Source organism: Dipodomys merriami, unplaced genomic scaffold, assembly GCF_024711535.1.
Source record: "Dipodomys merriami isolate MVZ:Mamm:240054 unplaced genomic scaffold, mDipMer1.0.p SCAF_32, whole genome shotgun sequence".
Classification (NCBI taxonomy): Eukaryota; Metazoa; Chordata; class Mammalia; order Rodentia; family Heteromyidae; genus Dipodomys; species Dipodomys merriami.
This window is the reverse complement of record NW_027204715.1, coordinates 5,697,687-5,713,457: the sequence shown is the minus strand read 5'-3', so window position 1 is coordinate 5,713,457 and position 15,771 is coordinate 5,697,687. Positions and strand designations below refer to the sequence as shown.

Sequence of the window (15,771 nt, the reverse complement as noted above, 5' to 3'; positions counted from 1 at the left end):
CGGGGCATGGCTTAAGAGCTAGAGCAAGGCCCTGAGTCCAGTCATTAGTACTGATAAAAATAAACCAACCAATAGTTGGGTGTCGGTGGCTCATGCCTGTAATCCTAGCTACTCAGGAGGCTGAGATTTTGAGGATCATCGTTCAAAGCCAGTCCAGGCAGGAAAGTCTGTGAGATTCTTATCTCCAATAAACTACTCAAAAAAACGGAAAGTGGTGCTGTGGCTCAAGTGGTAGAGCACTCGCCTTGAGCTGAAGACAGAGCCCAGGCCCAGAGTTCAAGCCCCACAACCACACACACACACACACACACACACACACACACACACACACACACACACACACACACACACACACACACACACACACACACACACACACACACACTCACACACACACAAATAAATAAACCAACAACCAAAAAGCCTAGAAACAGAAAGATTATGCTGCGCTGCAGGGCAACCACTAATGAGAAAGTGGTGAAGTGTTGGGTGGAGTAGTTGCTGCACTCAAAGTTAGAAAGGATCTGCCCTTCTGCGCTGGAGTGGAAGCCAGGATGTACCTGGGGAGTCCTGGCTTGGGCACCAGAGCATCAGACATTCATGTGAGTGCCCAGGAGTTCCCTTGAGCATACCAGCTAAGCCTGAGGATCCAATAGGAAGGCTTTGTAGGATGCATAGTGGGAATCCATTGGGGAGAGCTGGGTTTTTGGTGAAGACCACAACTCTGTTTTCAGAAAGCTTGAGAGAAATCCCAAGGGTGATTCACCTGACAGCCACTTTTGGTTACGACGGGCTCCATGCCTGGTGCCAGGGTGGGTGTGGAGGGTATCAGGAGGTCTGATAGTGTGACTCATTGCTGCTTTGTGGCTGTCCCTGGGAGTGAGTACTTAGTCTCTGGGTGAGTCTGTCCCTGAGCAGGCATTCTGATTTCCTGGGATAAGGCCAAGAGATAGAACGAGGACATACGAACTTGCATGTTTTCAAAGCACTGTTCATCTCTTTCTCCAAACTCTGGCTGCTTCTGTTTGTGAGGTGACAAGATGCTTTGTGTGTGTAGGAGGTACACACGCCATGGTTTAGCCCTTTGGAGGCACATGAAGGCGTTGGTCCTCGTGAAGACCACCTTGATCAGACAGCTTACTCACCTGACTTCTTTGTCTTCTCACCAGGAAAACTCTAATGCCACCAGGTGGACGACAGAACAAGGAGGGCTTTGTGTCTCTCTGAACCGTGCCAACAGATCTGGTTGTGTCTAATTTTGCAGTATGTCCCAAGGAGCTTAGCCTCTCCTGAAAAGAAATACATTAAGCTTATGATGGATTTTTTTTATTAATAACTGGTTAGAAACTATTCCCTAAGAAAAGCTTCTGGTATAAGCTGTTCTTCTTTTGATTTCTTTTTTCAAAAACCTGACAGCACTTTTATTTTCCAAAAAGAACAGTTATTTTCTATCCCCAAAGCCTATTCAGTTGCAATGTGGGTGTGAATAGGAAGTGTTATTTATTGCACAAACACTTTTATACAGACTTGTGCTTATTTAGATCCAACTTACAGAGCCGTCCTCCCACATCAGGAAGCAGAAATCCAGAGCTTCAGGGATATTGAAGGAGATGTCACAAAAGGGTTGATTGTGAGTCCAAATTGACCTTCGGTAACAAATGTTCATGCCAGAGAAATCACTGATACTAACTTCCTGAATTTATTTTTGATTTCCTAAATGTGGAGAAATGACACTTGACAAATTTTTAGTGTCATTGCTTCTTTGGAACTGTCTTTTTAATATAGTTCTTAAATGTAGTAAACAGTTATTATTAACATGAATTTCATTTATTTTTGCTGAAATCTTGCTGAATTGACTCATTTACAGATTTGGTTGGATGATGTATATAAATGTATTTTGAATAGGCTTGCAATGTGACTGTAGTTTAGGTTTTAAAAAGGGAGAGATATTTTGATACCCATAAATCAGAGGTTCTCCACAAGGGTATTTTGGCATTGCTCAGAAGCATTTTTAGTGGGCAAAAAGCAAATAAACGTTACTGGCATGTAATGGGCAGAGGCCTGAGAGGATGCTAAATGCATCAAAGGGCCCCGAAAGAAACACTTGCCTTTCTGAAATGTCACCAGAGCTGAGATTGAAATCTAACACCCTGATTTAGAAGCACAGTGTCCCCAACATTATCTCAATTTAGTGACAGATGGAATTTATAGAGTTGAGGATGAAGGACCAGTCATTTAGAGCGGAGCCTGTTCAGAGGAGTTGGCCTTGCAAGGTAGATGCCCAGAAAAGCCCAGTTCTCCACATGAAGACTCACTGCTCTTCCTTGTTACCTTCCCATGATGACTGTTTATAGTCCCTTTATTTTAAGGAAAAAGGTAACATGCTACAGGCTGAAAATTATGAGCCTCTGAAAGTTGTCTGGCCTCATGAAAAGCTCCTTCCTCCGCTTAACATGGGAAACCTGTCATTTCAGCTGGGCACCGGTGACTCAGTTCCATTTCAGCCGCCCTTTCATTCACCAGGCCATGTCCCTCTTCTGTAATTGTCCATTTCCAAATCCCCAGGAAAGAGTGGTTCAAGCACTTGGATTATTTGTTTTTCCTTCCTTTCATCTTGGAGGCAAATAAGTAGGGCTGGGATTGGAGTTGGGGAACTTATGTAAAGAAGGAAGTTTCCAGTTGAAGGTAGGTCTATAAGACGTCTTATTTATTGGATTTACTGGCGCATAATAAGATGTCCCTTATCATTTCTTTCTTAAAAATTTAATTTAATTAGTATACATTAATAGTCGAAGAGACTTTCATTGTGATTTCATATTTTCATGCGTTGTACTGTGGCTTAGGCTCACTCTTCTCACCCATGGCCAGTTACATTTCAATATGAGTTTTGGGAGGGACATTCAAACCATAGCAGCTATCCTAAAATTTCCCTTTCATGATAGGTGCCCACCACATATATTCTGTTCCACTGCCCTCTCTCCATTTCTTCCTTGGTAACGTGCAACATGGATTCTGTCTTCATTTTCCCTGAAATTGTTTCTTCCAAGTTGACCACTGACCGTCTGTTGTCTGAAGCCTGTGATCTTGGCTTCATCAGGCTGTGAGTGACCCATCTTTGTTTTAATTGTGCTACTTTTATCGTCCATCTTAGTGCGACCTCCCCATTGCTACAGGTCTTAATCCTTCTGCTTCACTTCTTTTTCTCTCATCTTGGTGTAGATATTTCCTTGATGACTGCCTTTTGGCAAACACCTCTTTAATTTTGTTTTCCCTATGCTTCTTGAGGTGGATATGAACCACATGTATAATTTCAACCATTCACAGCTTTCTAAGTTATCGTTGACATTTGTTTTCTGAGTGCCCACCCTGGATTTTCAACAGTTTACTGAAGTTTCCTAAATATCCATTTGGCATTTTAAACCTGGCACGTGCAAGACTCAGTGATCACATTCTTATCAAAACAGAGCACTGTTCATCCTGAGTCTGTTAGTGTCTTTTTGCTGTGTGTTTCCAACAGCTAGCAGGTGAGAGCTACATTGTATCACATTTAACATTTTTGTGATCTGGTGTTGGGCACAACAGAATTGGATCATCCTGTGGCTCTGTGATAACTACCGAAAACATATAGTAGATTATGCTAAAACATATATATTTGCTGTCTTGGCTGGACTGACTGGGAAGCTGGTCACTGTGGGTCTTGGATGCCAGAGCCACTTAAGTGTGGTCTCTCTAGTGTGGCAGACTCAGGTTAGCTGGATCTGATTTGGTGTCCCGAAGAAGGTTTTCTAAGGGACAGAGAGTGAAAACTCCCATTCCCGTGGAGGCTGAATTTGGAAACAAGTGCCATCACTTCTCTTGTATTCAGTTACTGTGCCAAGAAGTTATTGAGCAACCCTGATTTGAGGGAGGGACCTAGCTCAGCCTTTACGTTGGGAAAATGTGAGAATATCCAACTGCCCTTAACTCTGCACACTTTCTTTACCCATGATGTTTTATTAAATTGTTTTTTATTGTGAAAATACTGTACAAAGGGGTTACAGTTACATGAGTAATAAGTACATTTCTTATTCAGCATTGTTGCCTCCTCCTTTGTTTTTTCCCTCCCTTCCCTCCCACCTCCTCAGATACATCACCCCCACCACTTTCTTCCTCCGCCCTCCTCCCCCATCCCCTGCACCTAAATTGTAAAGTTCGTTTTTTCGACATGTCTTGTTCATCTCATTGTTGCAATGGGTCCACCTGTATCCCTATTTAAACAATTTGTTTTTTCCCTTCCCCTCCACAAATTATACCAACATCAAATACAGTGAAAGCAGGGGTTATACCATGGGGGAGGGACATACAAAGAAACAAAGAAATCATCTTATAAATATGTTAGAAACAATCGCAAGAAAGAAAAACCATTTGAGTCCTTATATTGGGGTTCATTTCACCTAACATCAACTCATCTGACCTTTTCTGCTTATCCCAGACATATACTAGTTATTGCAAATAAGGGAAACCATGGGACCTATGTTTCTTTGGGCCTGGCTTACTTCACTTAATACAATTTTTTCCAAGTCTTTCTATTTCCTAACAAATGGGCGGGTGATGTCATTCTTTCTGATGGAGGCATAGAACTCCATTGTGTATATATACCACATTTTCTTGATCCATTCATCTACCAAGGGGCATCTGGGTTGGTTCCATATCTTAGCTATGGTAAATAATGCTGCAATTAACATAGTTGTGCTGATAGCTTTAGTATGGTCTTGTTTGTGATCATTCGGGTAAATGCCCAAAAGTGGGATTCCTGGGTCATAGGGGAGCTCTATGTGGAGTCTTCTGAGGAACCTCCATACTACTTTCCAAAGTGTTTGAACAAGTTTACGCTCCCACCAACAATGCAGTAAGGTTCCCTTCTGTCCACATCCCCTCCAGCATCTGTTATTATTAGAGTTCTTGATTCTAGCCATTTTAACTGGAGTGAGGTGGTATCTCAATGTTGTTTTGATTTGCATTTTATGGGCTGTTCGTTCTGTCTGCTATTCACTCTTAGTAGAAAAATCTGAAGTGACAGTTTCATCTATTTACTTTCTGAGCAACTGCAGTGGCTTCACCTTCACACCCCCACACTATGCTCTTCCCTGTTTCTTTCCTGTATGCATTGTCACACTAACAATACCTCTTTAATTTTTCTTCTAACGTGAGTACACTATGGTGATTTCTTATCTAAAGTACTGACTTCTTACTACTTTACCTCCTATCTAAGCTCTTCCTCCCCTCCTCCATTCTTCCTGGGCTCTGCCTCAAATAAAGTAAAACCTTCCCAAACCTGTGACCTGCCCTTCTTCTCATCCTTCCCTCCCTTTACCTTCTCCTCCTCTCCCCCTGGAATGGATTGACCTTCCAGAAATCCTCATCTGTTGAAATACTTTTCATCCTTCAGTATTAAACTCAAATATGAACTCCTTCATGGGACTCTCCGTGACCCCTCTAAAGGGCAGGGCTACTCTCTCTCAACTCCCAGAGCACTCTGGCTTCTCTGTAAGGTTATCATTATTTTTATAAGCCTACCTTTCTCGAACAATTTTTAATCTTTTAAATTTTTTATGATCTTGACAGTCTCCTAGCTCCAACATAGTACCTATATTTCACCCAGTAGTATGCCTTGTAGATTCTATTTGCTTAATATGTGATCTGTAGCCAGAAAATTTACAAGTATGTCATCTCTAAATTTTTATGCAATATATACACCAAATAGTCAAATAGGGCAATTTATATGGGCTGTCTAATCCTAATCAGATTATTGGTGACATACCATGGTTATAGTTTGAATTTTCTGGATGCCTGTAATTTTTGTACATATAGTTCTCTCCCTTGTATAGGCTATGGGGTGTGGTGCACATCCAAGGAGAAATCTGTCAGTGATTACAGCTATTGAATGGTTTTATTTAGGAGTAACATAGTGACTCAGGAGAGCTTAAATTTGAGTTACTCCAGAATTAGAACAGAAAAGTCTGTATATAGGTGTGCAGGTACACACCTATGCGCACACATCTGCACACACACATCTGCATATCACCTAGGAAAAAAATTGTGTTCTTTCTGCATACTTACTGACTTTTTTGTTTGTTTGTTTACAAACCTTGGTCCTGGGGTGTAAACTCATGGCCTGGGGCCTGTCTCTAAAAGGCTGTTACTCTACCACTTGAGTCACAGCTCTGCTTACAGCATTTTTCGGTACTTGGTGATAAAAGTCACTTGGCCTTGCCTGCCACAGCTGGCTTCAAACTACAATCCTCAGATCTCAGCCTCCTGAGTAGGGAGGGTTACAGGCATGAGTCATTGTTGCTTATTCTCTCCACAGTCTTTTTATCTCTACAAATTGTGTGTGACTTGGAAGTTAGTGGTGGGAGTTTCCTAGAGCTCTACCCACCATGAAACTGGATTGGTCATTGTTCCTCTGTGTGTTTTAGGTACTTTTCACACATGAGGAGAAGACGAGCTTCTTAAATCAGGAGCACCCAGCATCAGAGACCCCTTGTCCACCATGAGGGGAGCCTGCATCATCACATGGCTATTCTCAAGCCTGGGGCTATGGAGACTCGTACAGCCAGAGGCCCAGGATGCTGCTCATTGCCAGAGAGCTGAGCACCCGGTCATTTCTTACAAAGGTAAGGACCAAGGGGGCTGTGCATGGGAGGCTTGACTCAAAAGACTTAAGTCGGTTAAGTATGGTGCACATCCATCTTAACGCTTTCCTCCATCTCAAAATCTTACCATATATTCAAGTTCCTCTTTAGTCTCTTTACTCCCTGTTACAACTAATTTCTTTACCCATCTACTCAATTGTTCCTGCAGTCATCAAAATTTGTGTAGTCATTATACCCACGACTCTGAATACTTCAGGATGAAAATAAATTAGTGAGTGTCTCTACCCTCAAGGGCTTTATCTTATCAGATTAATCAGACATTTGTATTTTATGCAGTCAAAAAGCACCTTAGTATTTTGTTATTTTAAAAATCATCACAAATTTAAATATATAGAAAAATAGAAAGAATAGGTTAAGGTACACCAACAGCCATCTGTCCTTTTCATTGAATCCCTACTCATACTTCATTCCACACTCTCTAATAATGTTCAGGCAAATCCTTCCTTCCTTCCTTCCTTCCTTCCTTCCTTCCTTCCTTCCTTCCTTCCTTCCTTCCTTCTTCCCTCCCTCCCTCCCTCCCTCCCTCCCTCCCTCCCTCCCTCCCTCCATCCTTCTTTCTTTCTTTCTTTCTTTCTTTCTTTCTTTCTTTCTTTCTTTCTTTCTTTCTTTCTTTCTTTCTTTCTTTCTTTCTTTCTTTCTTTCTTTCTTTCTTTCTTCCCTCCCTTTCTTCTCTTTCTTTCTCCCTTGCCTTCCCTTGCCTTCCCTTGCCTTCCCTTCCCTTGCCTTCCCTTCCCTTGCCTTCCCTTCCCTTCCCTTCCTTTGCCTTCCCTTCCCTTGCCTTCCCTTCCCTTGCCTTCCCTTCCCTTGCCTTCCCTTCCCTTCCCTTCCCTTCCCTTGCCTTCCCTTGCCTTCCCTTGCCTTCCCTTGCCTTCCCTTGCCTTCCCTTGCCTTGCCTTGCTTTGCCTTTCCTTTCCTTCCCTTGCCTTCCCTTGCCTTCCCTTGCCTTCCCTTGCCTTCCCTTGCCTTCCCTTGCCTTCCCTTGCCTTGCCTTGCTTTGCCTTTCCTTCCCTTTCCTTCCCTTCCCTTCCCTTCCCTTGCCTTCCCTTGCCTTCCCTTGCCTTCCCTTGCCTTCCCTTGCCTTCCCTTGCCTTCCCTTGCCTTCCCTTGCCTTCCCTTGCCTTGCCTTGCTTTGCCTTTCCTTTCCTTCCCTTCCCTTCCCTTCCCTTCCCTTCCCTTCCCTTCCCTTCCCTTCCCTTCTCTTCCCTTCCCTTCCCTTCTTCCCTCCTTTTGTAGTTCTACGAAGGACTTGCCATTTATAAAGCCGTTTATGAAGACACTGCATGGTGATTAATGTCACCCCTTTGAGCATTTTCACCTGTCCCTCTCCTATGTACCCCTTTCCTTGCTTTTCTTAATTTTGTAGGCTATGTACTGGATTCCTGACTACATTCTCCCCCTCTTCTCTTCATTCATCCATCCCTTTCCCCTAGACCCGGCCCCATCTCTTTGAAATACCTTCTTTCTGGTGTGTATTTGGTTGAATTTTGACTTTGTCTTTCTAAGGAATTACACTATTTGAGTTCTCCCTTGAAAATCTTACAATGTTATGCTTTAAATTCAGCTCTTTTCACAATTCAGCTCCTTTACAATACCAGTATAACAATAAGTAAAGAAAATTCCAACAGTGAGTATATAAAACCATTAGATATCTAGTGAGTATAGAGAGATTTCTGTTGGTCTTAAGAAGACATACATTCTTTAGTTAACAGGGTGGATAAAATGAGCAACATTTCCAAGGGAAACTAATGCATTCTGCCATTGCATCCTGTCTTTATTGTTAAGTTACTCTGCCCCAGATGTCTCTGTGAACCTGCAGTGGTAGCGGGAGATCTATCTGGTTAGAGTCAGGCTTGAAGTGTTTTTCTTGCCAGTGTCATGGTCATGCTTTGTAGTCTCATCATCAAACAGAGAATGTTTGCTTGGGAAGTAAAGGGTTATTCATGATAACTATCTGAATCTACCTATTCATTCATGAGTGCAAAACTGAGAGTTTAGAATTTTTTACTCCTTGTTCCTATAATGCAATGCTTTGGTATAAACTAACTTTCCTTCATCAATCATTTAGATAAGGCATAATAACAGCTTCCGCTACCACCACCTGATTTTGGGGTGAGAAAGTGGGTTGGTTCTTTTACACCCAACTAGTCATCCAGTGATCATTCTAATGGACTCAAAGAGGCTGTATTTCTGCTTTGTTATTCCATGAATTAGCATTACATTCATACACAGATTTGAACATATTTGATGTGCGTTCATTCATGGTAGCTTTTATCCTTGTAACTGGTAGAATTTTGGACTTTCAAGTCTTGGGAAGCCTATTGAAGAAGGTGGATTCCTGAGTTCATATAGTATCTGTCACTCAGGTAATCTTTGGAAGGTATTTACTATGTGTAGTCAAAAACGACTTTTTTCCCTAACATCTTTCCATAGTTGTGGGAATCTTTCATGTGAACTCCAGTGGTGCTCTCTAGCATGTGTTTACAGAGAACACTGCTAAGGAAACAATAGAGGAAAAAAAACTGTATAGTGTGAACTCACTTGAAGCTTCCAACACATCTACAGGACTCCAGGCTCTTTCTCAGCATTTTCCAATTTTATGTTTTCTCCCTTGTGCAGAATCCCGAGTCTCTACAGGTCAATGTAATTAATCCTGCAGCACACACTCCATCATTTCCAGCTCCATGAAACCTAGTTTCTTGTGATTATTGAAAGTCCTTGAAGATGAACTTTTGGTCCTCAGGATATGTGATTTTATTGAGGAAGTGAAGCCAAATTATGTTTTAAAATCATTAGAAAGGATTTCCTTCTGTGTAGTTGTGTCACCAACCCAAAATTATGTTAATTTTAGTTGTTTCATTAAGCTTTTGATCTTTCGAGGTTCAAAGTGAAAGAAATAACACAAGAATATTCAGAGGGATCTGTGTTTGCTCTCAGTTTTTTCTACCCTCTTCCCTGTCTCTCTGCATTTACCCAAATCCTCTATCTATCTATCTATCTGTCTGTCTGTCTGTCTGTCTGTCTGTCTGTCTGTCTGTCTGTCTGTCTGTCTGTCTGTCTGTCTCACAGTCCATAGTTCCTTCATAATAAAATCCTTGTAGATGTATATACACACAAATATGTTCATAGCCTCTTGGATAAAATGTAGTAGATAGGCAGTTTAGCACTATGAGGTCACTTCTTGGTGGAATAGTTTTTCATCAGGTTGGGTCATGTGGTTTTCCATTTGTGATGCACTCCAGCCTTCTCATTTCCTTGCCATTGAAGGATTCTTGGTTATGTTCTGTCTTTATTGTTCTGTCATTACTCCACAGTGAGTTTAATTAAGCAAACATTGCTTAAATTGTTGGCACAGTGTTACTAGAAGCGATTCTTAATATTGGGTTTTCTGTGTTAAAGGCTGATGGCATAGATGTTTTGGTTAGATGTGGAAGGGAATTCTGTATTTCTATCATTCCAGTGTTTGTGTCACAGAAGGTTTTTCCAGCAGAGAGGTCGTAGGCTTTAGGATTGGGTCCAGACTCATTGTTAATAAATCACATCTGAGACTTCTTTTTAAATTTTATTTTATTGTAAAGGTGCTGTACAGAGGGCTAGAGTTACATGAGTAAGTTAAAGAGTACATTTCTTGTCAAACATTTGCATTATTTTAAAATTTTGTCTCACTTTCTAATGGACATATATTATGAGTAGTGTCTATGCTACATATTGAAGCAGTAAAGGCAAAGGCTTCCTCTTCTGTAATGGAGTTTGGAGTACATTTAGGACTGTGAACCAGATGGTCTTTATGTCAGACTGTCACATGTCTGTGTTGAGTTCTGTGGAGGCTCAGAGAGGATCATGCAAGCCGGACAGCCCAGGCTATAGGAGGCAGGAAAGGGATGCACTGAAGATAAGTCTATCTTAGAACAGAGTCCCAAATGAAGGCTGGAAGGTGCTTATGAAGCTCAGGATGGTGCTGATTTTTTAGGGAGATGAAAAGAGCAAGTATAAGTCCTGAGGTGAGGGATCCAGTGTCACAGGTTTTGGCAAATGCCCTGTACACTAAGTGGGACATCTTTAAGTTTAAGTCCTGGGACAAATGCTGAGGATTGGTGAGGACTCGGTAATTGCATGGCATCCACAGGCGCTGAGCACTCTTGTTCTCTGTCTGGAGGATGGCCGAGTTGGTGGCAGGAGGCTGCTACCTGATCTCTGCAATCAAGGCAGCAGGAATGAGGAGTGAAGTCAGAGAGGGTGGCAGGATGTAGGGAGGCAGAAAGGCAGGGTGCATTCTGGAAACCTGAGTTAACTGGCTCATGGTTTCTTGGATGTAGGACAGCTGGAGGAGGAAGCTCTGAGGGAAATAGGCCCATTCTTGGATCTTGATTCCAGTAAAATCTTGAAAAGGAACAAAGTGAGAGATAGGCAAAGCCTGTAGTCCTGGGAGCGCCTGCCCCAGGGTTCATGGCGTTGATCCACATGGAAGCTTGGGAAAGCAAGCTTTCTGAGAGGGAGGCGCCCCCCGAGGTGATGACACAGCGCTCAGGGCAGAGATGTTGGGCAGAAGTAGAGGACGGACCTTTCCTGCTTTTTCTGAGACTTTATGTATATAACTGAAGGTTGTAGCCTGGGTCAGTCGTGATCAATCAGCTTTCCATAACAAATGGGTATGAAATGTGTGGCCCAAAGCTCAGAAATAACTCCTCTTACAGCCTCGAAGGCTGGCAGTCCTCAGGCAAGGGCCATGCTTCTTTCTAGGGTTTTGTGATGTCAGCAAGCCTCAGTTTATAGGTTCATAATACTGCGTCCACATCCTTGATCTCATGATGTTCTGAGTCTGTCTTTTTGCTTTTTCCTTTTCTTCTAAGTTCTTCTGTTGTAGTTAACACCAACTACAATCAACATAACCTCATCTCAAAAGGTACTGTTTCCCAGTGATGCCACACCACCTGTGCCAGTGCTTATATCTTCAATATGACATTTTTTTTGGAGGCTGTAGTTCAACCTGTAGCATGATATTTCTCAGCATAGATACAGGGAAGGCTGGTGAAGAAACCAGATAAGTGGGATGATATAAGTGGGCTGGTAAATGATATAAAATAAGAGGACTATTAGGGGGATTGAGGAGAGGAAGCAAGTTTTAAAAGGTCATTATTGAAGCATCTTTAAATAGTGTTGGGAAGCAGTAGGTTAAGGAAAAGCTGCAGAGAGGGGAGAGAATTAATCAGGCCCTCATATCACTATGCTGTAGGATATGGGAGGATCTTGAGTTCAGGTGAAGGGTTAGCTCCACCTCCAGTGAGCTAGAGGAAGGGAAGGAGGCCAGAGAACCAAGGTGAATGACAACTAGTGGGTGAAGGGATGGAGTGGGAGGTCCTGAGATCCTGGATAAGGAGATCACATGCCAAGAGTCTGGGGCTTCCGTCTATAGGGTTCCTATAGAAAGGATAAGGCTGCTGATTATATGTGTGCTGGACACACCACACACACACACACACACGCTTCTCGGTTCCTATAGAAAGGATAAGGCTGCTGATTATATGTGTGCTGGACACACACACACACACACACACACACACACACACACACACACACACACACACACACACACACACACACACACACGCACGCACGCTTCTCCGTGGATGTTAGGGGCTCTGTGGATCTTGGGTATGGATTATGTCACAGCAAACACACGAGCCACTACTTTGGCACATAAATACCTTTTTGTAAGGCAGGACTGTACATTGAAGTTTATACACATATCCTGAAACACTGATAAGGAAGAAATTAAAGAATCGGATCATCTCCACTTTTAATGACCGTGCCTTTAAAATGCTATGATTTAGGATTATGGGTTTCACCTATTCTGCACAAAAGGCTGATCTGCAATCTTCATTGCTAAGCACCTAGGCACATTTTGTCAATGTCTTGCTCCACCTCACCTGGCCATACAGAAGATTCTGGCAGGATCTTTTTTCCCCTCAGCTTTGTAAAATATTTGCTTCCCTGCGCTTCTCCTGTGTGGCAGAGTTCTTTGCTTAGCATGCTCTAACAGCTTGCTGTGTTTGCAGGGTTGCTTTCTTGCCTGTGTGCTCTGGAGTGTTTAGCCTTGATTGTGCAGTGGCTGCTAAAATATCCTGACCCATTACCCACACCCATTCACACCGATGCCCTTGTCATTTGCCTAAATGTCTGTTCCAACAAGTAGGGGAAAGAAGTCAGCCTACAAACCACGGGCTTCTCAGCATGCTCACGGAGCCCCATAACCATCTCTGAAATTGGTTTTAAATGTTTAATATCTACTCCTGGTGATAGTGCCATGTTCTGCTTTTGTTTGTTTATTGATTAAAGTTTACCCAGTGTGCTGGCTATTTAGAGATGGTGCTCTAGTGAATGGAATTGGTTTGTGGAGAGTAATTTCCCATTTTGCTCAGAGAAAGACCTCTGGGGGCTCTCCTGTCACACTAAAGCCTGCTTTGCCTTGGAACCTTATAATCATGACTAATTTTGAGGCCTTTCTTCAGTGTCATTGATGGCAACATTTAGTACTAGTGCCCAGGATTACACTGGTTTGCAGAATCTGCCAGGGCCCAATTGATTTTTATATCCAGATCCTTGAGACTTGTATTTTTCCCTTAACACTTTGGTGTGCTTCTGAGTGTCTTGTTAGGTATAGGTTCAATAATTGACCCAAGAATTGTTTTAGAATTTATTGGTACAGTTGCGTGGACGCTAATGTTTGTCTTTTTTTTTTTTAAGTAGAAAAAGGTAATTTATTGGTGAGCAGCTCATAAAGATTGACTTCCTAAAAGGGACAGTTCACTCAAACCCTGATGTGAACATCTATTCCGTATCAGCCTGGGAATGGGCTGGGACCTTCACCATCTTACTTTTCATTTCCTGCTGTAGCTGGCCTGACAGGCAGATGCCGCCCGACCAGCGATGGGTTGCAAACGGGTCTCACAAACTGTTTTTGGGGCAGGCTGTCTTTGAATTGTGATCTTCCCAGTCTCAGCTTTGCAAGTCCTGGGGTTAGAGGTTTAACACAGGTCTCTTAATTCATATGGCATTTGGATAGAGGAGTGTCAATTTCTGGTCCATGTCTTTTCCTGAGTGAGCTGCCGCTGGGCTAAGCTGTGGAGTTACATGTAGCTGTGCTGCCTTTGCTGAGGATCTCACGTTTACATAGCTGCCTTTATTTACACATGTGATGGAAGAGATCTTATTCTTACACTATAACATGAATGACTTTTTCATTGATCTTTATTTCTCTTTTACGTTATGTGATTATATTACATTCTATGTCTGCAGATGTTAGAAGCATTGCTTTGTTAACTGCTGATGAGAAAAAAACCAGTGTGATTTGTAACGGTCTATTTTTTGTGTGAATTGCTAGGAGCTCCCAGTCCTCTCTGGCTTTGCCACTACCCTGATCACGGCCACTCCTGCCCATAGTCCTGGCTCCTTTCATCTTCACTTGATGTGCACGTGTAGCTTGCTCCCTTGACATTGCTTAGTCTGCTATTACTTCTCTCTTTGGTGCTGGAGAAAATAGAACTTGTACAAGCTCAGTTGCTTCAAAAGGAGAAAACACTCTATCCTATTAGAAAACAAGAGTAGAGATGCTAGAAAGGCCAAGGTGTCTTTTTTATTCCAGGTTCCATGTGTGTCCCATGATTCCCTGTGTGTCTCCTGAATTCATATGTGTTCCATGGCTCTATGCCTCATGACCTCCACTGTGTCCCATAACTCCTTGTATGTTCCACTACTTCATGTGTGTCTCTAGCATTCATGTGTGTCCCAAAGCTCTACATGTGTTGCATGGTTCAGTATGTATCTCACAGCTCTTAATGTGTTTCTTTTATGCTCTTTCTCTCCGGGTTTTGGTTGGCTGGGGTCTGAAGTGTCACATTTGCATGTACTGTTATTACCCTGGTTGTCTTTTGCTTCTTCTTTAGGATCCAGTGCTTTTGTTTCATGAAAGGGCCTACTTAATTATGTTTAGAGATCCTATAAGATTTCAGAGATTCTAGGCTCTAAGACTTTATACACATTGGGCAAAATTGCTTCTAGCATTTTTTCTCCATTCCTCTGGTTTCACACTTGCCATCATGTCTTTAAGAAATCATACAAATTAGTGATTGCATGATGGTTCCTTCCATTTATGAGGAGAAATTAGGAAAGTTAAAAAATCAAATATAGGGCTGGGAAGGTGGCTTATAGTGAGTGCTTGCTCTGTATGCACGAGGCCCTGAGTTCGATTCCTTGGTACCAGATAAGTAGAAAAAGCTGGAAGTGGCACTGTGGCTCAAGTGGTAGAGCACTAACCTTGAGCTGAAGAGCTGAGAGACAGTGCCCAAGCCCAGAGTTCAGGCCCCACAACCGACCCCCCCTAAAAAATCAAATGTAGATTGTATGAAGTGGATTCTGATGTTTTTTAAAAAGTTCAGTATAACTGCACATGGTGCTATACATTTGTACTCACAAATTCTATATAGTCTGAAGCAGGAGAATTGAATATTCAAGCCCTTTACTTTGTGTATGTGTGTACATACATACGCGTATACATATATACATAGATACAGTATAGATAACTGCTTCAGATGAGAGATTTTTGTTTTCCTCAGAAGAAATTAAGATTTCCATAACCACATGTATTCTCTCATTTCTACACATGATATCAGTGATCCTCTGAGGGTTTACTTGGGTAGAGAATGTGGTTATGGATCCTTAAGAGTCCTTTGTTTTATAAATAATTCATCTTCTGCTGTCATGGATTATGCTGAAAGTTTTATATGATTTAATATCAAAATCACAATGGCAAAATACAAATACCTATTTGCAAGTAAAGCAACTAAGATTTAAGCTCATTGCCTGTTTTTATATTATAGACTGCATTCAAGAATGCAGTTCCATTTTTAAAGTATCTCTAATTTCCTATTTGGGGAAAGGGAATATTAAAAACGTAGAGCTCTTCAACACATAGATGTACACTTCGTCTTCAGCAAAGCAGAGAGGTAGTGGAAGAAAATACAGCAAAGGGAAGCTTTCACATGGAATGAATTGGCTCTCCATTGCCTGGATTGTGCTTGTA

General features: G+C 42.1%; 1 protein-coding gene across 2 annotated transcripts in view; it reads left to right on the top strand.

Annotated features, from left to right (window-relative positions):
- The window catches only part of Sema5a (semaphorin 5A), a 417,057-nt gene that overhangs the window by 155,141 nt on the left and 246,145 nt on the right, over positions 1-15,771 (top strand). For both annotated transcript variants that reach the window (XM_070042173.1, XM_070042172.1), the window contains exon 3: positions 6,459-6,656. In XM_070042173.1, coding sequence (XP_069898274.1) covers positions 6,533-6,656 — 124 coding nt within the window. In that variant the 5' untranslated portion in view covers positions 6,459-6,532. The remainder of the gene's footprint in view (positions 1-6,458; positions 6,657-15,771) is intronic.